This window comes from Muntiacus reevesi, chromosome 10 (assembly GCF_963930625.1).
Source record: "Muntiacus reevesi chromosome 10, mMunRee1.1, whole genome shotgun sequence".
NCBI lineage: Eukaryota > Metazoa > Chordata > Mammalia > Artiodactyla > Cervidae > Muntiacus > Muntiacus reevesi.
In genome coordinates, this window is record NC_089258.1 from 64,268,005 (window position 1) to 64,293,898 (window position 25,894).

General features: G+C 36.1%; 1 protein-coding gene across 1 annotated transcript in view; it reads left to right on the top strand.

Moving 5' to 3' along the window:
• The window catches only part of SGCZ (sarcoglycan zeta), a 722,641-nt gene that overhangs the window by 689,758 nt on the left and 6,989 nt on the right, over positions 1–25,894 (top strand). Inside the window, exons 6-7 of the mRNA XM_065947181.1 lie at positions 10,018–10,090; positions 24,848–24,971. Coding sequence (XP_065803253.1) covers positions 10,018–10,090; positions 24,848–24,971 — 197 coding nt within the window. The remainder of the gene's footprint in view (positions 1–10,017; positions 10,091–24,847; positions 24,972–25,894) is intronic.

Sequence of the window (25,894 nt, forward strand, 5' to 3'; positions counted from 1 at the left end):
TTTATAAACATTTCAAAATCGGCAAACGTTTTATTGTCACTGGAGTACAAAGTACAGAGAACTGCTGAGAGGTGAGCCCTACTCAGGAATTTGGGTTTGACTTCCATAGACAGTTGGATTCCAGAAGCATCTTAAGTAAGCATTACAGTCAGCTTGGTGTTTCCAAATGCTAGTTGGCTGTGGTATCGAGGAATAACTGATTGAAAATTACGGTGATACTACATTTGTAGAAGGAAGCAGACTAATCTGGATGTTGAACAAAAAAGGGCATCTCAGGATACTTCCCCAGTTTCTGACTTGAGGTTTTAGGGCATGATCGTACCACTAATCAAACTAGAAGGGTTAAAAAGAGGAAAAAAGCTTTCAAGAAGAAAGTCATGAATTATTGATCAGTATTCACCAATTACCTTCTGTGTTTAAGAAACCATGTTTTGCACAAGAATACACTGGGGTATAAGGAATGTCTTTGATTTTTTCTTTCCAGTCTAGAAGGGGAGTAGCATATATTTTAGCATGTAAAATTTCAGAATAGATATTTGTGCTTGCTAAGTTCTTCAGTCGTGTCCGACTCTGTGTGACCCTATGGACTGTAGCATACCAGGTTCCTCTGTCCATGGGGATTCTCCAGGCATGAATACTGGAGTGAGTTGCCATTTCTTACTCCAGGAGGGTCTTCCTGATGCAGGGATCAACCCTTGCCTTTTACATCTTCTGCATTGGCAGGCAGGTTCTTTGCTACTAGTGTCACCTGGGAAGCCCCCAGAATAGATATGATAGCTTCCAAATAGGTGGTAAACCCCAAATTTATTTGGAGAATGAGCAGATTTTATTTACCTTAAAAGGTGGGAAAGTAAGTAAATTTTGATAAGTGAGTAGAGGAAAATAAGTCTGAATGAATGGATTTTGCATTCAGGCAGAAGTCCTTTTTATTAATTTTTAATCAGAGGATAATTGCTTTTCAATGTTGTGTTAGTTTCTGCCATGCAACAGCATGAATCAGCAGTAGGTATACGTACGTCCCCTCCCTCGTGACCTCCCTCCCACCTCCCACCCCATCCGACCCCTCTTGGTTGTCACAGGGCCCTGGGATGGGCACCTTTCGGCATACAGCAAATCCCCACTAGCGATCTAGCTTACATATGGTAGTGTATATGTTTCAAGACTACCCTCAATTCATTCCACACTGTCCTTCTCCCATTGTGTTCACAGATCTCTTCTCTATGTCTGCATCTCCATTGTTGACCTGTAAATGGTTTCATCAGTTATTAATGTTAATTAATACGTGATATTTGTTTTTATTAGGCAGAAGTCTTGAATGGTGGGCAAAAATGGTATCCGAGAAAATAATTCTGCATTTTCTTATGGGTTAGGTAGCAAGAGGTTTCAGAGAAGGCAATGGCACCCCACTCCAGTACTCTTGCCTGGAGAATCCCAGGGACGGGGGAGCCTGGTGGGCTGCCGTCTATGGGGTCGCACGGAGTCGGACACGACTGAAGCGACTTAGCAGCAGCAGCAACAGCAAGAGGTTTGGTAAGATTAGTATGGCAGTGGTGGCTTAGGTGGTATTTTATGCAGTTAGTTGGAAGCAGGAATAACATTTAGACTATTAAAGTAATACAAGTAAGAGACATAGTGTATGTTAAAATGAGTTGACATTTCTCTTTTTAAAGGGTAATGATGCTTTCAGAATTCCAAGAAACTCATTTTAATGGAGTAAAAGAAATGGTAGTTAATAATTTACTTTTGCCAATATGATTACTCTGCCCCTTCCCCCAAATAATTTTTCTGTCAAATTGTAGGGGCAAATTTATCTCCACTTGTATTAAGGAGAAATGAAAAGAGGTATAGTGTACAGGTTTCAACATGTCTGAGAAAAATTATGTAACTGTGACAATTAGAAATTGAAGGTACCTGAGGATCATTTTATTTGGAACTTAATTTTACAAATAGCAACTGAGGAGGGAGCAGGTTTTAAATACTTGTCAGAAATCAAAGAATGACTTAGAAGCAGATTTGGGAATAAAATGAAACTGTTCCCTATCCAATCTTTTACTTTACCAATTTAGATCTGAGGTGGGGGAGTGGGGGTGGCAAGAGATACAAATAAAGGAAAAAGAAACCAAGGCGTGAAAACTGCCAAAGAATTCGAAATATTCAGTATGCGTGTGTTAGTCTGTCAGTCATGTCTGACTCTTTGTGATGCCAAGGACTGTAGCCTGCCAGGCTCCTCTGCCCATGGAATTCAGGCGGGAATACTGGAGTGGACTGCCATTCCCTTCTTCAGGGGGTCATCCCAACCCGGGAATCCAACCCGGTCTCCCGCATAGCAGGCCAGTTCTTTACAATCTGAGCCAGCAGGGAAGCCTGGTAAACATAGGCTTAAATTTGAAGATAATGAATAAAGAGGAATCCATCTGGCCCTTGAGATCTATGTAAACTTGCCCTGAACCTCACCCCTGTTCTACTGTAGGAATTTTTTTTTTTTTTAATATTATTTTATTAGTTGGAGGCCAATCACTTTACAACATTTCAGTGGGTTTTGTCATACATTGACATGAATCAGCCATATAGTTACACGTATTCCCCATCCCGATCCCCCCTCCCACCTCCCTCCCCACCCGACTCCTCAGGGTCCTCCCAGTGCACCAGGCCCGAGCACCTGACTCATGTATCCCACCTGGGCTGGTGGTCCGTTTCACCATAGATAATATACATGCTGTTCTTTCAAAACATCCCACCCTCACGTTCTCCCCCAGAGTTCAAAAGTCTGTTCTGTACTTCTGTGTCTCTTTTTCTGTTTTGCATATAGGGTTATTGTTACCATCTTTCTAAATTCCGTATATATGTGTTAGTATACTGTAATGTTCTTTATCTTTCTGGCTTACTTCACTCTGTATAATGGGCTCCAGTTTCATCCATCTCATTAGAACTGATTCAAATGAATTCTTTTTAACGGCTGAGTAATATTCCATGGTGTATATGTACCACAGCTTCCTTATCCATTCATCTGCTGATGGGCATCTGGGTTGCTTCCATGTCCTGGCTATTATAAACAGTGCTGCGATGAACATTGGGGTGCACGTGTCTCTTTCAGATCTGGATTCCTCAGTGTGTATGCCTAGAAGTGGTATTGCTGGGTCATATGGCAGAGGACAACCTCAGGGACCTCTGGGACAATGTGAAACGCCCCAACATTCGAATCATAGGAGTCCCAGAAGAAGAAGACAAAAAGAAAGACCATGAGAAAATACTCGAGGAGATAATAGCTGAGAACTTCCCTAAAATGGGGAAGGAAATAGCCACCCAAGTCCAAGAAACCCAGAGAGTCCCAAACAGGATAAACCCAAGGCGAAACACCCCAAGACACATATTAATCAAATTAACAAAGATCAAACACAAAGAACAAATACTAAAAGCAGCAAGGGAGAAACAACAAATAACACACAAAGGGATTCCTATAAGGATAACAGCTGATCTATCAATAGAAACCCTCCAGGCCAGAAGGGAATGGCAGGACATACTGAAAGTAATGAAAGAGAATAACCTACAACCTAGATTACTGTACCCAGCAAGGATCTCATTCAGATATGAAGGAGAATTCAAAAGCTTTACAGACAAGCAAAAGCTGAGAGAATTCAGCACCACCAAACCAGCTCTTCAACAAATGCTAAAGGATCTTCTCTAGACAGGAAATGCAGAAAGGTTGTATAAACGTGAACCCAAAACAACAAAGTAAATGACAACGGGACCACACCTATCAATAATTACCTTAAATGTAAATGGGTTGAATGCCCCAACCAAAAGACAAAGATTGGCTGAATGGATACAAAAACAAGACCCCTATATATGCTGTCTACAAGAGACCCACCTCAAAACAAGGGACACATACAGACTGAAAGTGAAGGGCTGGAAAAAAATATTTCACGCAAACGGAGACCAAAAGAAAGCAGAAGTCGCAATACTCATATCAGATAAAATAGACTTCCAAATAAAGGATGTGAAAAGAGACAAAGAAGGACACTACATAATGATCAAAGGATCAATCCAAGAAGAAGATATAACAATTATAAATATATATGCACCCAACATAGGAGCACCGCAATATGTACGGCAAACACTAACGAGTATGAAAGAGGAAATTAATACTACTGTAGGAATTTAAAATGCTGCCTAAGTTCCCATTAATTGAATTGTCATGGGAAGGGGGTAGGGGGACAGATACTCTGTTCTTAAACTCTTTCTCCTCATGTCTCCTGTTATCTCTTCTGCCCCATATTGATCTGGTTGTGACATTCATACTCTTCTTTGTCCCTTTCAAAAAAAAAAATCTTATATACATATATATATATATATATATAATGATCATGGTAGATTTTTTTTTCCATTTATTTTTATTAGTTGGAGGCTAATTACTTTACAATATTGTAGTGGGTTTTGTCATACATTGACATGAATCAGCCATGGATTTACACGTATTCCCCATCCCGATCCCCCCTCCCACCTCCCTCCCCACCCGATTCCTCTGGGTCTCCCCAGTGCACCAGGCCTGAGCGCTTGTCTCATGCATCCGATCATGGTAGATTTTATTGAAAAACTGAAGGCAGTAAGAGAGCTCATTGGCAACTGTCAAGACAAATAACAGTAGAATTTACATGTGTCCACTCCTCTTTAGCTTCCTTTCTCAGAGTGCCCCAATCTTTCTCGGTTCCTTTGTTTGTGATCCGTCTGGGTTTTCTCTTTTCTCTTCTTCTTTCTGGTTCTCCAGAACAGCAAGCACTCCATGCCAGACCCTCGCTCCATCCTTTGAAGCCTTTCTGGCAGCATATAGAGACCCTTGTGACAACTGCTGTCTTCCTAGGTAGCTTTCTGCTGCTGTGTTCTTCATCTTACTTCCAAACCAAAGAAAACATTTATTCTACAACTTCATATAGACATACCAATGAATGTCTGTATTATACAGATAAAGTGTTAGGAAATGGAACCACAGAATTGAACAGACCCCTGATCTCAAATAGAATAATAATAATAAAGATTTAGAAAGTCTCTTTCAATTTAATTAACAAAAAATGTGTATGTATTTAATAGCACAGGATCAAACTTGGAAATAATGAATTAATAGGAATATTTTTGTCCCTGAAATCTAAATGAATTTGCCCTGAACTTCAGCCCTATTTTGATATAGCAATTTGAAAGGTTGCCTAATGTTAATGAATATTTTGATTATTTCAGTCTCCTAATAATCCCATGGATTAGATTCAAGAGGTAGTGTGATTGATATTACTCAGATTCGTTCACCTTAAGATTTTGGGTTGGAATCCTTGCCAATACAAGACTAAGATTTCACTTTGAGAAAATACTCTCTTTGAGAAGAGAAATATTCTAAGGAATGATGCCTTGTACTATTCTTTCTTTAACTTTTCCTTTGATTTTTTTCCTTTGATTTTTAAATGGAAACTGAAATCCTAGTAGAGTTAATGACTGTTTTACCTATTTCAGTTATTCAAATAATGCATTTCTATTATATCCTGCACAAAGAACTAATGAGTATAAAACACACAAAAAGATCATAGCCATCCATCCATTTTTAGTTACTAAAGGGTCTACTGTGCAATATTATGATGAAGGTCCAATTAAAAGTAAGATCGTGCTGGACATTTTTTAAGAAGAAACTTCTTTCTCAGAGTTTATTTAACCATCAATTGATCTTAACTGGTACAAACAGCTGCATTAAGGAATTCCTTGACTTAGCGATTGATAAAATGCACCTACTGTTTAAATGCAAGAATATCTTTTCAGTGTCTAAATTAAAGATTTTAAAATTCAACATGAGATTATGTTACCTGAAGCTCTGACATTTGGGAATAGAGACTTCACATAATAATGAGTGGACTTATGTTGGGACATTAAGTCTGTAGACATAATGTGTACTTCTTCTGTGTCTGACTTTCATAAAGAAAATTGTTAGAGGGAATTAAGGAATATTGAATTCTTACATAAAAACAGGTACATTTTATCCTATTTAAAACTTAACCTGACCTGTAAGGTTGGCATTGCCATACATGTATTTGTATCTATGGAAACTGAAGTTTGGAGAGATTAAGTAGCTTGCTCAAGGTTAGTTAGATGGAATAAAGGAGCTGGAATTGCTTCCCAAATTGACTAATTTCAAAGTATATAGTATATCCATAAGAAAACCTGAACTCCAAGATTCTAACCTTATCATAAGGTATTTAAAATCTCTGATTAGACCTTCTTATTTTCAGGTGTAGATAATCTGTTATCAAATCTGTTATCAAATCAAATCTGTTATCAAGTATCAGTGAGAAAAATTAAATAAACAAATAAAACTAATGTTTCAAGGCATAGAGGTATCTTTGCCTTGCTTCTATATATACTGCTGATCACAGATTCTTCTACACAAAGCCAATAACCTCATAAAGTATTATCTGAAATTAACTACAGTAGAATTCATGAAGCTGGTCTCTGACTGGAGATACACTATATTACACATAATTTTTTTTTCAGTTACTATCAAGTTGAGGAGCTGGGAGTACCAGGTGTTTTGGGTTTCCTTTTCTTTTCCTGCATTGGCCTTCCCAAAGAATATAGAGAGGCCAATAGGTTGATGATGAGTAGCCTATTAGAGTATTGCATTTATGGACAGCCATATTTGGAAGGATATATAAATTTATTTTTTATTATGTTTTTAATGGTAGGGGTGTTATTTTATGTCAGGCATTTGTAAAGAATAGCATCCTATCCTAGTAGCTTATATCTAAAACTGTTTTTGTATATAAAGTAGGACCACAATTCATATACTCTTTCTTCTTTCTACCAAAAAATATGACACTGTTGTTCTTCTGTTTTGAGGCTAGAAATTATTGTATGAATGAGAGCCAGTGTTTTTTGACCATGAGGTTTGCCAGCCTCATTTTTCCTGACCATTACAAAAATTAACAGTCTATATTTTCTCTACATCTTATAGCATTCACATTAAGTTATCTGAAATATCCTTTAGCATCTGTACAGTGAAGCAAAACTGATACTGTGCCCTTTTGAACAATCCTTTCCAAAAGTAATAAACAAAAAATATTTATTTATTCAGTAAGTTTAAATGTACATATTAATAAATGTCAGAGTTATGTTACTTTTTCTCTGTTATTTTGTATCTCTTCTTTTTTGGTTTCCATGGTTTCTATAACTTAAGATGTGAGAATTCATCACACATTTTTGTTTTCCCGAAGTGAGGGTAAAGCAGATCTGTACTTTTTGTCCCAAATAAATGTTGATTGATGGTTATATTACTCGTGGCTCAGACAGTAAAGAGTCTGCTTGCAATGCAGGAGGAGATGCAGGTTCGATCCCTGTGTTGGGAAAATCCCCTGGAGAAGGGAATGCAACCCACTCCAGTATTCTTGCTTGGAGAAATCCATGGACAGAAGAGCCTGGCAGGCTACAGTCCCTGGGATCACAGAGTCAGGCACGACTGAGCAACTAACACACACACAGAATGGTTAGATTTACCAGGTAAAATATATGGTGCCAAGTAAATTTTAAATTTCAAACAAACAACAAATGATTTTTAGTATAAGTACGTCCCCCTGCAAGTTTGCATACTTATACTAAAATATGATTTTATTTTTAACCAAACTTCAAACTTAATTCAGTGTTCAGTACTTTAAATTGCTAAGTCTGGCAACCCCACCAATAATCTGATATTTGTAGAACTTTCCTGTTCATGGGAAAGCTATATTTATACATTTTTAAATTTTTTATACTATGAGAGTTTGTTTCTGGCTCAGATGGCTTTTATTCTTCCTCACTGATTTCCTTTTAAGATCATCATTGTTGCTTATTTACTGATGCCCTTTTGACTCATTTGGGGACAAAAAGTAAGAGGATGAGATTAATTTTCTCATTATCTGGAAGTCTGAAGTGAGTTAATTATTTATGTTATTTTATGCAGTTTTCAATTTAGCCCCTTAGGTGGTATGATTATACAGTTATCTCTTCGAGAATCTTTTCTTAACAAAAATCACCAATATTTTCTGTTGATACTTAGAACTGAGACCTTTATCAGTTTTTCATCCTCATTGTAAAATTAAACATTTAATAACATTCTACTTTCACTTTCACTGATATATTCTGTACTAAGTTACTATATGTGTCATTCTGTTTCAAAATAAATTTTACTACTATTCATTATATGTTTATGTAATCTGTGTTATATCATATGTTTCTGGCATCTTAGCTGGGAAGTTTTCAAAATTATAAAATAGTAGAAATTAATTTTTGAACTCTGCACACGGATATCTATCCCATCTGTAAATTACATCTTATTTTAAAATGTCAAAGGAGTCTCTCCTTGAGAAATGGAAATATGTACCCTAAAATATTGATTCAAATGCCACCCTCCACAATCACACAATCAGAGTTTTATCTAAAACTGTTACTTTACTTCCAAAGACTTATTCCTGAGAATTGTTCAGTAACAGAAATAAAATATTTTCCAAAATATTAAAAGAAAAAATTCCTTAAAGAAATAATTGCTCTAAATGTGTGAAAGCAGTTAAATAAATAAACAGTAGGCCTTAAATATCCTCTCTAGGATAAAACAAAACAAATAACCCAACAACAGCTACTTAAATCCAGTAAGAAGTTAACAATCGTGGATGGCTTTTAGTTTACGAACTGAAATCTGTAATCTTGGGAATTTACTGGAGCAGAACCTTATACATTTACACTTCGAACCATAATATAGATGGAACCATGTAACAGATTTTGAAAACAATTTCTTCCTCTGTGATTCAAGGTGAAAGAATTGCTTTGCTGTTTTATATAGAGTCCTCTGGTGATTCTAGTATATTTCCCCATATATATATACCCTTACTTTTAAGGAATTTAAATGCTTTCTGTAATTTCCTAATGGTACTTTCTTCATTGCTTATGGAATCAATTTACTTTATATTGTTCTTCATGATAAGTAGAAGCAGCTTAACATTGAAGGTATAAAGTTTGTATTTGTATTTGCACTAGATTATCGAGCTGCTGTTGAAGCCATTGATGGAGAAGGTATGACATTCTTACACCAAGGTGTTTGAATAAGATTAAACCAAAAGATAATAGAGTTTATCTCCAAAGGAATGCTTTCATTTATGTAAAATTACAAAGGAAAAAAAGGAGGCTGTGTTTTTTCATCATCTTTAACAAATGTCTTTGCATTTGATTTTTGTAAAAGAAAATAATTTTATTTTTCTCAGTTAAATTAGAAATCTTCTCATGCTGGACAATCAAATGACAATAATAAACAAAGGTTAGATAGAATATCATTCAACTGCCTGAGCACATGACCTCTTGAGATAACTATGATCCCATATAAAGTCCACTCTAATGAGTTCTAGCCATTTATGGTTTTAGATTGAACCTTAATTTCACAGAAGTCAAAAGTAAGGTGCCCTGTTCTCTGCAGTTTGATGATCACTCTAACTAAAGGTGGGAGCTGCTTGTGGGTGAGTTGCTAAATGCCCTATGAAACCCATGCCTTTAAACAGTTAATACTATACTACATCAGAGCCCACTGTCCACATTTTCATTCCAACTTTGCTGCTTGTAGAAAGAACTGAATAGTGTAACATATCCCTACTTCAAATTCACTTACCTGAGAATAAAGGAACAGGAAAGAGATAAATATTTGTTCTGTGATCAGAGAATTACAATCTTCACTCAGTCTGAACTTTTATGGATGAGATTGTCTTAAAAAAGGGTCAACATGGTGGGACTGCAAAGAGTCAGACACGATTTAGCAAGTGAACAGCAAGTAATGATGGGACTTAGATTTACCCTTTTTGGTCCTTCACTACCTTGAACTCTTTTTCCAGGTTTTCTGTTTTTATTTGTTGTAGTCCTATTTTAAGTTTTCCCATTCTTAGAAGAATATTTAATGTATAAAAACAGAAATGAAAACGACTGTGCCTGTCCATTTGCTTATGCTGACTCTTGCCCTCATGTCGCCCTCAGGCACTGAAGGGGCAGTTTTCGGGCACTCTGTTGAGACACCTCACATCCGAGCAGAACCCTCCCAAGACCTCAGGTAAGTCCTGGCCTCTACACCTGTGCCACAGTTTCCATCACTGGTGATGGCCCTTGACATATAAAGAACCGAAGTAGAAAATATGCTACAAAGCTGTATAAGGAGTTGATGTTCCCTGTCTACATGGCAAATAGATAATCAGCCATTTGATAGAGCACAAGAACGTGTGAGTTACTATTCTATCCTTCTGTGTATGTTTCCTTTACAAATGTACAGTGGATATAAAATAAATATATCAGACAGGAGAAGTGTGGAAAAAGAAAAGAAAAGGCGGTTATGGAGGGTGTTGACAGGAGGACTAATACAAATAGGGATTTCAGAAAATCTGATGTAGATAATGAAATATATGGCACATAGAGGCATAAAAAAGGGGGAGGCAGACAATGAGAGAAAGCTATAAATAGTCAGAGAAGTAGAGGGAAATACAGAAACCAAAGTAAACAGCCATCAGTAAAAGGCAGAACTTAACTGCCCTATGATGGACTCCTTAATCTTATATATTTGGTGAAATAAGCTCTGTCTGTCAGTTTGAGAAGACAATTTTGTAGTGTATTCTCCCCAGGATAATCATGGCAATCATTGATAAAAGTTAAAATACTAAAATCTAGTCTATTGTTTAGATAAGATAATAACTCATCTATTGTTCTTAATTCAAGAAATAAGTTATATTCAATATATATTATATAAATTGTATATAAAGCTATATATATTATATATAACTTGCAGTGGTATATATTGTATATTATATATATTTGCAATATATACATATATTAAAATTATTATACCTTAAACCAATACAATATTATATTAAAAAAAATAATATTTTCTATCATTAATTTCAAATAGGTAAATAGCATACTGGACTTCCCTATAACCCAGATGGTAAAGAATCTGCCTGTGATGCAGGGGACCTGGGTTCAATCCCTGGGTCGGAAGATCCCCTGGAGAAGGAAATGGCACCCCACTCCAGTATTCTTACCTGGAGAATCACATGGACAAAGGGGCCTGTGGGCTACACAGTCCATGGGGTCACAAAGAGTCAGACACGACCAAGTGACTGACACACACAGATAGCATGCTAACGTGCATTTCCTATGATATGAAAAAAGACAACCTTACTGATATTAAAAATAAATTACATATTTAAAATCATTTTTAAAGCCAAATTAAAATACTAACCTGAGAGAGAGTCTTTGTCTTGAAAACACAATATTGAGCAACTCATTTTATTTCATGAAAAGCAGGCTCAGCCCTTCCTAGGTGGACGAGTGGAAAAAATACTCAAATAAAATTAGAAAAATGAAGTTGAAAAATGTTAATGAAAAATGTCACACTTTTACAACAGTAAATTTTGCAGCCCTTATATTTCTGTGATAAAAGTCCTTTAAAAATGTGGTTTCTCACTACGTGAGTAGCACAGATTTAAACAGCTAGTTAATAACAGAGAAAGTGGGCCTCTTCATGTGATCAAAGTATTTTTAATAAGACAAATATGAAAATTATTTACTTTATACTGAACCAGAAGGATTTAGGAGTTTGAAGAATATGTGAAAACAGTGTCTCATAGTATGTTATAGTCTTGATTTATGATTCTATTCTCAGTTGGCAACTCAACATTTTTGTATAAATTATTTTTTCCTTTTCTACTTAAGAAGGTTGTGTTCCCACCAGAACAGGATCAACATATTCCTTGTTTATCTTTAGTTCAGAAACAGCCAGGCACTCTCTCACACATAGTAGTGTTGTAATAATTTGTTAATTAGTAAAACTGAATAATGATTATACTAAATGCCTACGTATAAGGAGTGTAGTATCATTTGTTATTGTATTACTAAGATACATGTGACTAACATTCAGTCAAGTTCAGTTCAGTTCCTCAGTCATGTCCAAGTCATGCCAGGCCTCCCTGTCCATCACCAACTCCCAGAGCTTGCTCAAACTTATGTCCATCAAGTCGGTGATGCCATCCAACCATCTCCTCCTCAGTCGTCCCCTTTTCCTCCTGCCTTCAATCTTTCTCAGCATCAGGGTCTTTTCCAATGAGTCAGTTCTTCGTATCAGGTGGCCAAAATATTGGAGTTTCAGCTTCAGTATCAGTCCTTCCAATGAATATTCAGGACTGATCTCCTTTAGGATGGACTGGTTGGATCTCCTCGCAGTCCAAGGGACTCTCAAGAGTCTTCTCTAACACCGCAGTTCAAAAGCATCAATTCTTTGGCACTCAACTTTCTTTATAGTCCAACTCTCACATCCTTACATGACTACTGGAAATTCCTACTTTTTTGAGCTGTGTTTTATCACGGATACCAGAGTTTCATTCAATAAAAATTTTAATTACTAAGTTCTAAAAGAAGCATTTCTTTTTTTGCCTCTAACATTTTAGTAATTATGTACTCATTTCCCAAATTTCATTATGAAAAGCCTATTGCCAAAAAAGGAGTAAGAGCCAATTGCTATTTTAATTACCTTGCTGACATGTCTCAACTTTCATAAGTATGGATGTGAATTAAATTATAATTAGTATATCATGTTTCTGGCTCTTATTTTCTAATTATTCATAAATTATTTAAACACTGAGCCTAGCTAGACTTATCTGCTAGTGCTAAAAGCAGATTGGCAGCCCTCAAGATGAGTGGTACTGATCTAAGTTCCAAAACTGAAATAGAAGCAAAGCACTATAATGCTGGCAGTGTTCAATTATTCATCTGTGTACTGAAGATTAAAAGCAGTGTCTGGGAAGATCCTTACAAGCCCTGCTGGCAATTTCCCTTTCAGGGCAATAAGAACTGCCCTTAGCTGACACCTAAGTCTCATCAGCAAGGTGACATTGATCGACCAAGTAAATGTGTAATTTATGGGGTAAGAAGTTATGCTGTCTTTGATTTTGTTTTTGTCAAGAGTAAAAGACTAGAAAGAAACATTTCAAAAAGTTTATTATAGAGTTTAGGTAATATTTTGGTGTGGATATGTTGTAGGTTGCTATAATTTATTTACTCAACAGCTGTTTGATGATTGCTTAATATGTGCCAAGGTCTTCACTAGTCTTCATGTGACTTTTAAATATACATACATAGAGTTTCTTTATTTGTTTTTTATATCAAGTGATAGTGGTTTTTGGCAGGGACATATTTGTTAACTAAACAACAAATAGTCATTAAGGACATCATAGTCTATTTGCCTGAAATAATCCAAGTATAAATGTTCTTTTTCTTTTTTCTTTAATTAATATGTAGCTAAATTATTGCAGTTCAATAGAATTTCTGCAGTCTTTGGTGAAAAGTGATAAAATGTATAATGTAATGCCCATTGTCCAAGGATTGTTTGGATCTGCATTCTCTTAACTTATCACTGTTACTATCTTACCGCTTTAGGCTACCCCGAGCTTTCTCTAGCTGCAAAGCACATGGTTTCTGTCTTCATATTTGTATTATTTCCTTCCCATTTGCACACCCTTTATGGTCCCTTCCGGCAGATCAGATAAAACAAAGCTTCAGTCATCATTTCTTCCAGTTCAAGAATAAGGCAAGAATCTAGACTTTGAATCAGTAAAATGAGTTAATATTTAATGATAGAATTGGGCTCTTTTCGTCATTTCCATTCTCATATGTATATAATTTAAAACAAAAATGTGAGGTTGACAGGCTACTAATTAACCTCTGGAAACATGGAACTTTAATTTGCATCATTCTTGTGTTCAAGGAAAAGCCACCAGTTATTAAATGTTATGGGTTTTTTCCCTGAGAGAATTTGTCAGTAAAGAGGTAAAATACTTTGCTGGTATTTTTCTACCTATGAGAAAAAAAAAATGTGATGATGAAGTAGTGTTTTTCTCCTCTCCACTTCCCTTCCCCATACCTCTCCTCTCTTCTCTTTTCTTTTCTTCCCTCCCTCTCTTCCCTCCCTCCTTCCTTTTGTTCTTTCATTCTCTGTATGTATTTATATATTTGTTTAGAATTAGTAGCAGATGTTCATGAGATGCTTCCCTTCACTTGAGAACTGGGAGTAATGATTGACAGAGGGACTTGTTTGATCTAATTTTCAGGAAGAGACCGTAAAGCGTGTGCAAATGGGCAGGAAACGATACAAATGTGATAACAGAAACCATGTCCTTTGCAGCTAAAGAAAACTCAGGGTAGCCTAAAGTGATAAGACAGTAACAGTGATGAGATAGTATAAGAATATATGTTCAGGTCACAGTTTGCATTGTATTATTTTTTCTTAAGACACTTTTCTGTTCAATTCCCCATTTATTTCATCCTTGAAATGGCAAATAATGAATGCCAACTCTATCTCTGGTACTGTGTTAAATATTTAGCAAGAACAAGATACATCATACTCAAGTTCTGCTTAAGTTTGCATTTAGTAATTGCATCTTACAACTTAGAGTAAGAGAAGTCTGAATCATTTTCTCAGAATGTTGAGAATTCTAGAGATCTTGACCACTCATTTTCAAATTTGAGAATTGCAGAACACCTTAGAAATAAAATCTTGTTACATTTTTGGTATCTAAACACCAAAACTGAATAGCTTGGAAAATACAGGCAGAGGAATGACTTCAGTTCAGCATTAATCCTTCTCTCTGCTATAATCCATGACTACCCACTATGAAAACTCCTCTGCAGTCCATTATTGTGATTACTATAATGCTATAAAAATGAACACAATTGTTCTTCACTAATTCCAGAGACTAACAACATAGAAATTCACAAGTTCTTCTAATACATGTAGGCTTCAGTTTTCAACAGGCCTTTTAGAAAGTATTTTGTAGTAAAATGAATAAGTTGTAATAAGTTATATAAAATGAATAAGTTATGTTGTAAACTTTCCTCAGTGAAAGCTTGAAAATTTCAATAGAGAAGAAACTCAGGGTATCATTTATCTGTTGATATTCTGTTGCGAAAAGTCTACTTATATCCAGGTTTAGTCTGATTCCAGTCTCCTAATCTGAGTCCAGGGCATTCTAAAGGGATTCTAGGCTAGTTTGAGAAGTGGAGGGCAACTGGAGAAAAATCATTCCAACCAAAGACTGAAATTGTAAATGATATAAATTCTTTTTCCTTATGATTTCTGGGCTTTAGTTTTGTTTCCAAGGTTTCCCTTTTCTAGATTTGAATTTCTTCTAATTTTATTGTTTATTTTGTACACTAGCTTATTTCTTATATATTTCTTTTATATTTTGAGTAAATAAAATGGGAAATTATGTTCTGAATTTTCTTCCAGTTTTCCATTGGAAAATAGCCTCTAATTTATTCATATTTATATTTTTAATATATAAATCTAGAAATTATTCCTACAGAGTTTGTTAAGTATCTAATGTTATTTCTTCTGTATGGAAAGTCAACATATTAAGCATCATTTACTAAATAACCTCATATTTTCCACCCCAAAAGGACTGCTACAGCTTGTCAAATATTAACTTCTCATATATACTTGCCATTTGTTTTAGATTGTATTGTGTTTCATTGACCAAATTTTCTATTTATAATTTTGATATCATTTTAATTAAAATACCTTTATATTAAGTTCTAATTTTAAAAGGAGAGTCTCCTACTTTACCTTTGTTTAACAAATCTGATAACTGTCATACATATTTTTCCTCTAAAAATATTTTGACATAAAGTTTTGTTTCCAGAGACTCTACTGAGATTCTTGTTGGAATTTTATTACATATGTTTATTATTTAGACATATTTGAATTTTCATAATATGGAAGCAGATATAAGTTTATCCAGAAATACCTAAAACTCTTGAATTTTGAGGTAAACTATTAGTATCAGATGTATTTCCTAGATACTCCTTTCCTGGAAATATTGTAAAATATAGACTTTGAATAATATAACATTTATGTTAATATTGTGATTTAGTAACAGGAATTACATATTTTTTCAGTATTCCTGTATGTCATTAATATCTGTATTATAATAGTTAATAATCGTCAAACATTATCATCAATTAACATTTTTTTATTTAGATTTTCATAGCCCACAGTTTGATAAACTTTGCCCCCCAAAACTGGATAATCTTATAAGTTCTGTGACCACACTTTCTTTCCCACAACTTACTACAGAAATTCTCAAGCATTCTACCTGCTGTTATTAGTCACTCAGTCGTGTTGGATTCTTTGCGACCCCATGGACTGAAGCCTGCCAGGCTCCTCTGTCCATGGGGATTTTCTGGGTAAGAATACCGGAGTGGGTTGCCATGCCCTCCTCCAGGTGATCTTCCCCACCCAGGGACTGAACCCAGGTCTCCTGCATTGCAGGTGGATTCTTTACCACTGAGCCACCAGGGAAGCCCATACTAGTGTTAAGGGTATTTTACAGAAAACACCTATACCCCCAGCTAGATTCTTCTAGTATCATTTTTCTCTATGTCTTTAATTATGTATACATTTCAACTATCCATCCACCAATATATCTTATTTGTATTCATTCAAGCATAAGTTGTGTAAATCTGTACACTTTTCCTCATTACTTCAGCATGTACATCATTAACTAGCATTGAAGATCACTTACAGTTTCTTTCCTTTCACTGTAAGGTAATTAAGCAATGATATTCACAAAGCCTAAATGCTTATTTGCTGGGTTTTGAAAATGCATACACTTGTGTAACCCAAAATTTTGTCATCACTCCAGAAAGTTCCCTCATCTCTTTCCTGGTAAATCCCCACCATGACCCACCAGAAGCAAACTCTACTCTCCTTTTTTTTTAAACTCTGTATTAGGGTAGACTGATTTAGTACTAACATAAATTGATCATAGAAGATGTACTATTTGTTAGATTTATTTCATTCCACACAGTGTTTTTGTGATCTATCCATGATATTGTCTGTATCCTTTCTTCTTTATTGCTGATTGGCTGTATGAACATACAATATTTTATTTATGCATTTTCCTAATTGAAAGATGCATGGGATGTATCTAGCCATGTTCAGTTTTATATAAAAATGCCAGAACTTTCCAAAGTGGTTGCATCATTTAACTCTTTGTCAGTGAAATTTCAGTCAACAGTCAAGCTAAGAAGAATTAATGAAAAGAAATCTTATTCAAGCCACACTAAAGATTATAATTCAAGAGATAGACTCTCAGAAGCCCTGAGAGCTGTTCTGTCTGTTAGAAGGGGATGGCTCAGTCATGTATTTTCAAGACACAGGATATACTGATATTTTACACAAAGTTCACCAAAGACTAGTAGTCCAAGTAAGTATAGTACAAGGGCCTTCCTTGGTGGCTCAAATGGTAAAGATCCTACCTGCAGTGCAAGAGACCCAGGTTCGATCCCTGGGTCAGGAAGATCCCTTGGAGAATGGAATGGCAACCCACTGCTGGTATCTCAGTTGGTAAGGAATCTGCCTACAATGCAGAAGACCCTGGTTTGATTTCCTGGGTTGGGAAGTTCCCCTGGAGAGGGGATAGGCTACCCACTCCAGTACTCTTGGGCCTTCCTTGTGGCTCAGCTAGTAAAGAATGCACCTCAATGCGGGAGACCTGGGTTCAATCCCTGGGTTGGGAAGATCCCCTTGAGAAGGGAAAGGCTACCCACTCCAGTATTCTGGTCTGGAGAATTCCATGGACTGTGTAGCCCATGCGGTCGCAAAGAGTCAGACACTACTGAGTGACTTTCATTCATTCACTCACTCACCGGTATTCTTGTCTGGAGAATTCCATAGACATAGAAGACTGCCAGCTATAGTCCATGGGGTTGCAAAGAGTTGGTCACACTGAATAACTAACACTTTCACTTTTCACAAGCATAGTACATGGGGAGCAGCAAGGCATTATGACCTCCTACAGATATGGGGAAAGTGTTATTCTTTTAAGAGGTTACATAGCTAGTGTCAGGAGAAGGAAAGATCTTCCTGTGGAGCAGGCATTCCCACTTTGAGTTGCTCTGGTTAACATGAGGCATAGATGTACATTGCACATTAGGGGCAGAGGGAGGAGGCCCAAGATAAGAGAGAGAATTTTACTTTTAAATGTTCTTGTCCTTCTTTAAAATACAAATTTTATTTCATCATCTTCCATCAAATATGAAAGAGAATTTCATGTTTCACAGATTCACTAATATTTAGTATTAGCAATTGTATTAATTCAAGCCATTCTGGTGGCTGTTCTGTGGAATTTCACATTATTAATTTGTTATTACTTGATAATTAATATTCATATCAATCACTTTTTCACGTACATATCGAACAACCATGTATATCCTTAATGAAGCATTTATTCAAATTTTTCTCCATATTTTAATTTGTTTTTGTATTTTTATCTCTGAGCTGGATGATTATTTATATATCTAAAAACTAGTCCTGTGATGTTACCCCTCAATATAGGGATTGTATATGCATTTTATTGATGGTAATTTTGAAAGGCAGATTTTCATCTTGAAGATATCTAATGTATAATGCTAAACATTTACTAGTTACTGCTTTTTGTGGCCTAAGAATGTTTTGCCTACTCCCAAGTCACAAAGATGCTTTTCTTTAAAAGCCTTATTTTTTAGCTTTTAATTTTGATAACTGTGTGGCATAAATTGAGGTTTATTTTGTCCATATAGAGATCAATTTTTCCAGCACCATTTGTTGAAAAGACTTTGCTTTTTCTCATTGAATCACTTTATTGACTTTATCAAAACTCAGAAGCTCATACATGTAACTATTTCTGGGTCTCTATTTGATTCTGATTTTCTATTTGTTATCCTTATGTCGGGTCAGCACTGTCTTATTTGCTGTAGCTTTGCAATAGTTTTTAAGTTCTCCAACATTGTTGCTCTTTTTTAAAGATTGCTATGAATATTCTAAAGTATCTGCAGTAGCTAAATAATCCTGATAAAATTACTCAATCACACTAAAATTCAAAGACTTTCTAGGTAAAATATAGATTATTAGAGTGCTGATATTGAGTGCAATGGAGACCAAACATGTAAATTAAAGTTTTTCAGAAATATTTTCATTTCTTAGTAGAGTACATTTCACCGTGCTGGTGGGATGGTTAAAAGATAATCCATGTAAAGTTTTAAGTATAGAATAAGTTCCCAGTACTAGCTTTTAGTATATTACTCTAAATAGATGGCTAACAAACTAATAGAGAACAGATTTAATGATGTTTTGCAATGAATAAAATCTTTTATATTTCAGATGCTCTGTAATTTTATTTATTAGGCAACTGAGCCTCAGTGAGGTTAACTGGATTTTAAATTTCTAGCGCAATCTGTGAGATTTTTATTCAAAGGCCTGTGTTTAATTTTTTCATTAGATTGATACAACTCTTGCATGGAATAATTGTGTCAGTGAGTTTATACCTGAATTTCCTATACTGCTTCTTGGAAATAACTTATATTACTTTATAGTATGCAGCCACACTTTCAATAAAAGAAATTCTTTTCTATATCCTGCACTTTATAATACAGCCTCTAGAAGTACCCAACTTTCTAGTAAAGACCTGTGAAAATATTATTTACAAAATAGTCAATGAAATATGTTCTTACACAATCATTAAATACTTTTCATAAGGTGCTATAACTGGTAATATCATGTCTACATTTTATTTTTTTACTTTAAATTTTGTACATCTACTTGTTCTATAATGTTTTTTGGATAGTTGGAATTATGATACTATGCTTACTTGATTTCAGAACATTTTAAAAATGCCTCATGCGTAAATGCAAAGATCATTTTCTTGTTGTTAGAACTCATTAAGTTTAACACTTGCATTCTAGATGAAAGTATGGAGCAAATTTATACACTGCTTGTGAAAAATGTGTTTTTTCCCTATTCACCAAGTGAAAGACCTAGAGATGATGTGCAGTTTTAGTTAGGTAATGTATCTAAATGTAAATGTAAGTAGACTTGTAATTATTACTATTAACACCGGATGATTCAGATTAATACATACTTCTGTAAATGCTCACAGTGAATCTGTACTGCTCACAATGGTGTTAATTTGAAGATTTTGGGTCTCCATATACATTGTGGCAGGAGAAGGAAATGATAACCCACTCCAATATTCTTGCCTAGAAAATCCCATGGACAGAGGAGCCTGACAGGCTATAGTCCTTGGGATCACAAAGTGTCAGATATAACTAACACTACCTATACATTGTGGTTGTAATATGAAATTTTTGCTCCCCCAAGTTTAACTTACTTGCTTATGCTAAACAGTCAGGCAAGCCCATAAAAAATAGTTTGCAGCTTATTTTATTTTCATGTTCATAAGAAATATTTGACTACCACATGTGTTCCTTTGAAAATAGAATTATGAAATCCTCCAAATAGTCTAATAAAATTTTAATATATACTCTACCTGCATATTTTCCATAATTAAAGTTCATAATGTATATTATTCATCTGAATGATGGATACTATATAAAACAGTGCTTTTTTAATAAAAATTTATATCATTTCTTAGTGATCACTACTTTTAATTTTATCAAGCTTAGCAAAGCATACAGTGGAAATCTATTTAATTCAAAACCTTAATCACCTCCAGAACCTGAAGGATTTATCCATACTGTAAAATTGTCATTTTTTAATGTTTTATGTACCACTTGGTAAGTTATTGGAGAAGGAAATCGCAACCCAATATGTATGATATATATCATAGCAAGTATACTGGCTTTCCTGGTGGCTCAGGCGGTAGAGTCTGCCTGCAATGCGGGAGACCTGGGCTTGAGCAGGTATATATGTACTCCTGGAGAAGGAAATGGCAACCACTCCTGTGTTCTTGCCTGGAGAATCCCAGGGACGGGGGAGCCTGGTGGGCTGCTGTCTATGGGGTCGCACAGAGTCGGACACGACTGAAGCGACTTAGCGGCAGCAGCAGCAGCATATGTACTCCTTGATAAGTTTTTTTAATGTATTTTATATTATATATATCATATAGCATGTTTTCTGTATCCCTTGACCCCTTGATAAGTTTTTAATATATATGGCAGGTCAACCCACTCCAGTATTCTTGCCTGGAAAATTCCATGGAAGAAGAACCTGGTGGGGGATGAGTCACACAGTGTTGGACATGACTGAGCACATGCACACACATATTGTCTTGGGGTACAAAATTAGCTTCATAAGAAATGAAAATATTCCCCTAAAACTTTAATTTGCATGTTGGGTCTCCATTGCACTCAATATCAGACACCAGGTCCCAGTCTATTCAGCTCTGTGGGGGTTGCCTCATCCCACCAAGACGCCTGCACTGCCAAGGCATCTGGGCTGACACTTGGTCCTTGACAGCCTCATGATCCAACTGGCAATTCCCAAGATGTTCTCCCTAGCGTCACCAAGTCCTCAGTCACCGCAGGTCCCTAGTCCTTTCTCCTTTGAGCATCCATGGTCTCTTCTTCTCAGTTATCCTGAAATAGCCCTCTCTCCTGAGATCTCTAACACCTAAAGAAGGGCCCACAACCTTGGACATGACCTCAGGTAGCAGAATACAGAGAGCCATTCAAGACCAATTCTGTTCATTTCTCTTCAAATCTTCTCTAGCCTGTGAATCAAGAAAACAGTTCTCCAACTAGTGAAATAAACAACGAGGTCTCATGGACATGGTTTTCTCCTCTGTTTTTATTTATGTGCTGAATCATTTTCAACACAATAAATAGCTGGGTTTTTTTTTTTCAACTCAAAATGTTTATAACATTATAACAGTCTATCTGCTCTGTTATCCACAATGTATGGCAAAGGATGATGTTTAATGAATGGGGGGATGGCTTAGGGTGCAAGGAAATGGGACAAGGGAGGAAATCCTGTTATATTTCAAAATACTATCCTACTACATTCTTATTTCCCTGGATCAATTTAAGAAATTTCTTACAATCCTATAAGAAAGCAGGCATATTTAGAGAAGATAAAACTGAATCTTATTGCTGCTGGCTCACTTTCCTGATCCCAGATCTGGTCAGCTCTCCATCTTTACTGCTTCTTTGAATTGTTGTTGTTGCTGAATCATTCAGTCCTGTCTGAGTCTTTGCTTCTTTGAATAGGGTTCCGCTAAGTCAGGGCTAACAAAACACTCTAAGGCGACACTGGCAATGAGTTCCTAAGGTGAAGACAATAAACATTTTTTAAAATTAAATAATTTGAAATTCTAATTAAATTATTAATAAAAAATTAGAAATTCTAATTAAATAGTTAGAAATTAAAGAATGCTGAGCACCGTAGAATTGATGCTTTAGAACTATGGTGTTGGAGAAGACTCTTGAGAGTCCCTTGGACTGCAAGGAGATCCAACCAGTCTATCCTAGAGGAAATCAGTCCTGAATATTCATTGGAAGAACTGATGCTGAAGCTGAAACTCCAATACTTTGGCTACCTGATGCGAAGAACTGACTCATTGGAAAAGACCCTGATGCTAGGAAAGATTGAAGGCGGGAGGAGAAGAGGATGACAGAGGAAGAGATGGTTGAATGGCATCACCAACTCAATGGACATGAGACTGAGCAAGCTCAGGAAGTTGGAGATGGACAGGGAAGCCTGGCGTGCTGCAGTCCATGGCGTGACAAAGAGTCCGACACAACTGAGTGACTGAACTGAAATGAGCTAGTAAGGATGAGAATGGAAAAACTCAAAAGCCCAGAAGTGAAGTGAAGTGAAGTCATTCAGTCGTGTCCGACTCTGTGACCCCATGGACTGTAGCCTACAAGGCTCCTCTGTCCATGGAATTTTCCAGGCAAGAGTACTGGGTGGGTTGCCATTTCCTTCTCTAGGGGATCTTCCTGACCCAGGGATCGAACCAGGGTCTCCCGCATTGCAGGCAGACGCTTTTCTGTCTAAGCCACCAGGGAAGTCCCCAAAAGCCCAGAAGGACTTAGTATATTTTAATGTGCTAGTAGAAATATGGTAAAAAAAAATGTTCACACTTAATAGAGATATTTTACTGTCAACTATAAGTATCCCACTCCCTTATCCTTGCAAACTAAACCATATCAATTATTTGACAAAATAACCCCAAGTTCATCGAGTTGTGTTTCCTTAGTTGTCAGACTTATAATCTGTTTCCGGACATTAATCCATGTTAGTTAAATTCTTACCTGACTTCTGTTTCAGTGGTTCAATCATGTCCAAATGTGCCTAATTACACTTAATGTTATAGGTAATTACCAAATAGAAACAGTAATGGTCTCAGATGCACCATTTAAGATGGAGTTTATTTGGGGGTGTATCACGTAAATTTACATTTAAACATTCAGATTTTGAAATTTAGATACTATGTACAAAGTATAAGGATTATGAATCAAAAAACTTATGAGTAATTCTTTTTGAAGTTTGCAAATATTCTATGAAAACGTGTGATTTGTGTTTAAAGAAAAACCAAACAGACATTTCATATATATATATATATATATATATATATATATATAAAACATCAAGGGCTTTCCTGGTATATATATATATATAAAACATCAAGGGCTTTCCTGGTGGCTCAGATGGTAAAAAATCTGCCTGCAGCGCAGGAGACCCAGGTTTGATCCGCGGTCAGGAAGATCCCCTGGAGAAGGAAACGGCAACCCACTCCAGTGTCCTTGCCTGGGAAATCCCATGGACAGAGGAGCCTGGTGGGCTATAGTCCATGGGGTTGCCAAGGGTTGGACATGACTGAGTGACTAATACTTTCATATAATCAAAACCTGCCCCCTCCAGGGATTTTGTGAAGATATCCCAAAGACCCAGAAATCAAAGTTTCAAAGTTTCTCTGGTGAATGAAAAAATGTTTAAAGCATCAAAATCACTTCTAAATGCTGGCTCTAGTCCTTCAATATCACTTTCAAGTCTTTAAGTTCAACTTTACTGAGAGAGAGAGAGCTGATCTTCAGTGCTCAAACTATTCCATGAGGTTCTCTCTGCACATCTGTTCTGAGTCTGTAACCTCAAAGGAGACCAGTTACTCTGGGTGATGGTGAAGGTGAGCCTGAAGGAACTTTTGTTCTGAAGTCCCGTGGTCAACAGAACGTAGGCAATCGCAGCCCCAGAGCAGAGCTATTATCCAAAATGACCCACTCCAGGATAAGATCTCTTATCACACTGAGTGCTTTTTATGACTATTTTCTTGCTTCTGTATTTTACTTCCATTTGCTCTTTCTCTAGGTTTATATTTGAAGATAATTTTGAAATCCCTTCCAACTATCCTTTTTGCAGCCTATCTAAAACACTTGTGTCTCACCCCTCATTTAATTTTTCTTTCTCAGACTAATGTCATTCATTCTGAGGACATTTTCTTGGGCTAATAGAGGTCAGTTGATGTAGGAATAATCTTATCTTCATTTTAACTAATTTCTAGAACTGTAAAGAGCCCTTTGAGAATTCGTTAGTTTACAGAATTTTGACTGGGCACACTTGAAAGTTCTCAATAGTAAATATTTTCGTTAAAACTCATCTTAGCAAGGCAACTCAGGGATACTTACATGCTAACTTGCTACAAATTTACTGCTTAAAACTCCATCATTAATACTGAAAATGTATAAAAGATTTAAACTGGTAAACTTATCACGACCTACTTTTCACGGGCATTGTGAAGGGAAACAACACAGGAAACTTACTAAATCGTTATACAAATGAGACTAAAGAATCAATGCTAACAATTGAAGAATTTCATAAAGAGCCAAAAAATAGAGGATACAATACAAAATCTTCGTAAAACCCATTTTAGATTTTTTTTTTTTAATGGCAGGCATTGGTATTTATGCCTGCCTGTTTGTTTTAGTTGACTAGCATTATCTTTTCAATATTAAGGTTTTAGGAATTTTGTTTTTGTTAATTTTTTTTTAGGCTGGAATCACCAACCAGGTCCTTGATAATGGAAGCTCCTCGGGGGGTCCAGGTGAGTGCTGCAGCTGGAGACTTCAAGGCCACCTGCAGGAAGGAGCTGCATTTGCAGTCCACAGAGGGGGAGGTAAGTTCTGAGGAGCAGACACTGGCCCCTTAATCTGGGGGCAGGGGGTGCATTTGCTTCTTATCATATTACAAACATATGATTCCAGGGGAAGCATAAGGGACTACTTCATAAGATCATAAAAGGGTTCAAATTATGAAAATATGAATACTTCTTGAATATGAGACTGGTTAAACCAAATATTATTTTCATAAGTCAAAGGTTTTTTTCCTACTGAACTATATTCATTCATAAGTTGATTGTAAGTTGGGCATCTAAGTTCCTGCAATTTCAAGATCGACAGATGAACAAAACGAGCACCAAGATAATACCCAGAATGAAGGCGATCTTTGCTGTCTTTGTTCTGCGTTGGTCTTCAAAAAGTTTTTCCACAAAGTGCTTTGAAAGTTCATGTGTTTGTTTCGGTAGAAAGAGGACCTATGTTTTTCTAAAGTTTCACGCAGTTATTTCTTAGATAAGGAGATACATGATGGTCTTCTTCCATGTCACTTTACTTCACCCAAGCGTCTGTTTAAAGTCAGTTTTCCTCATTCCGTTAAAGAACCTTGCTTTCTCTCACTGCCTGATTTAAAGAACCCTTTGTCTTCGGCCTTCCACTCTTTACTGGAACGTGATAGGCACATATTTATTTGTCTACTTTACTTGTTATGTACATCGTGACCATTATGTGTGCAGAATCACATTTTTGTCCATTTTGGAAAGTCCTCAGCATTATGTATTCAGATATGCCCTCTCCCCTTTTTCTCTAACTCTCTATAGGCCTTTTTCAGAAGCTCTGAATATAAGTCTTTTCATTCTCTTAACCTTCCACATCCCTTAGCCTCATCTTCATTTCTATTTCTTTATTACCCTGTGCCACACTCAGCCTGTTTATTCAGATCTACATGCCCCAGTTCTTACTCAGTATCTAATCTCTCTTTCAA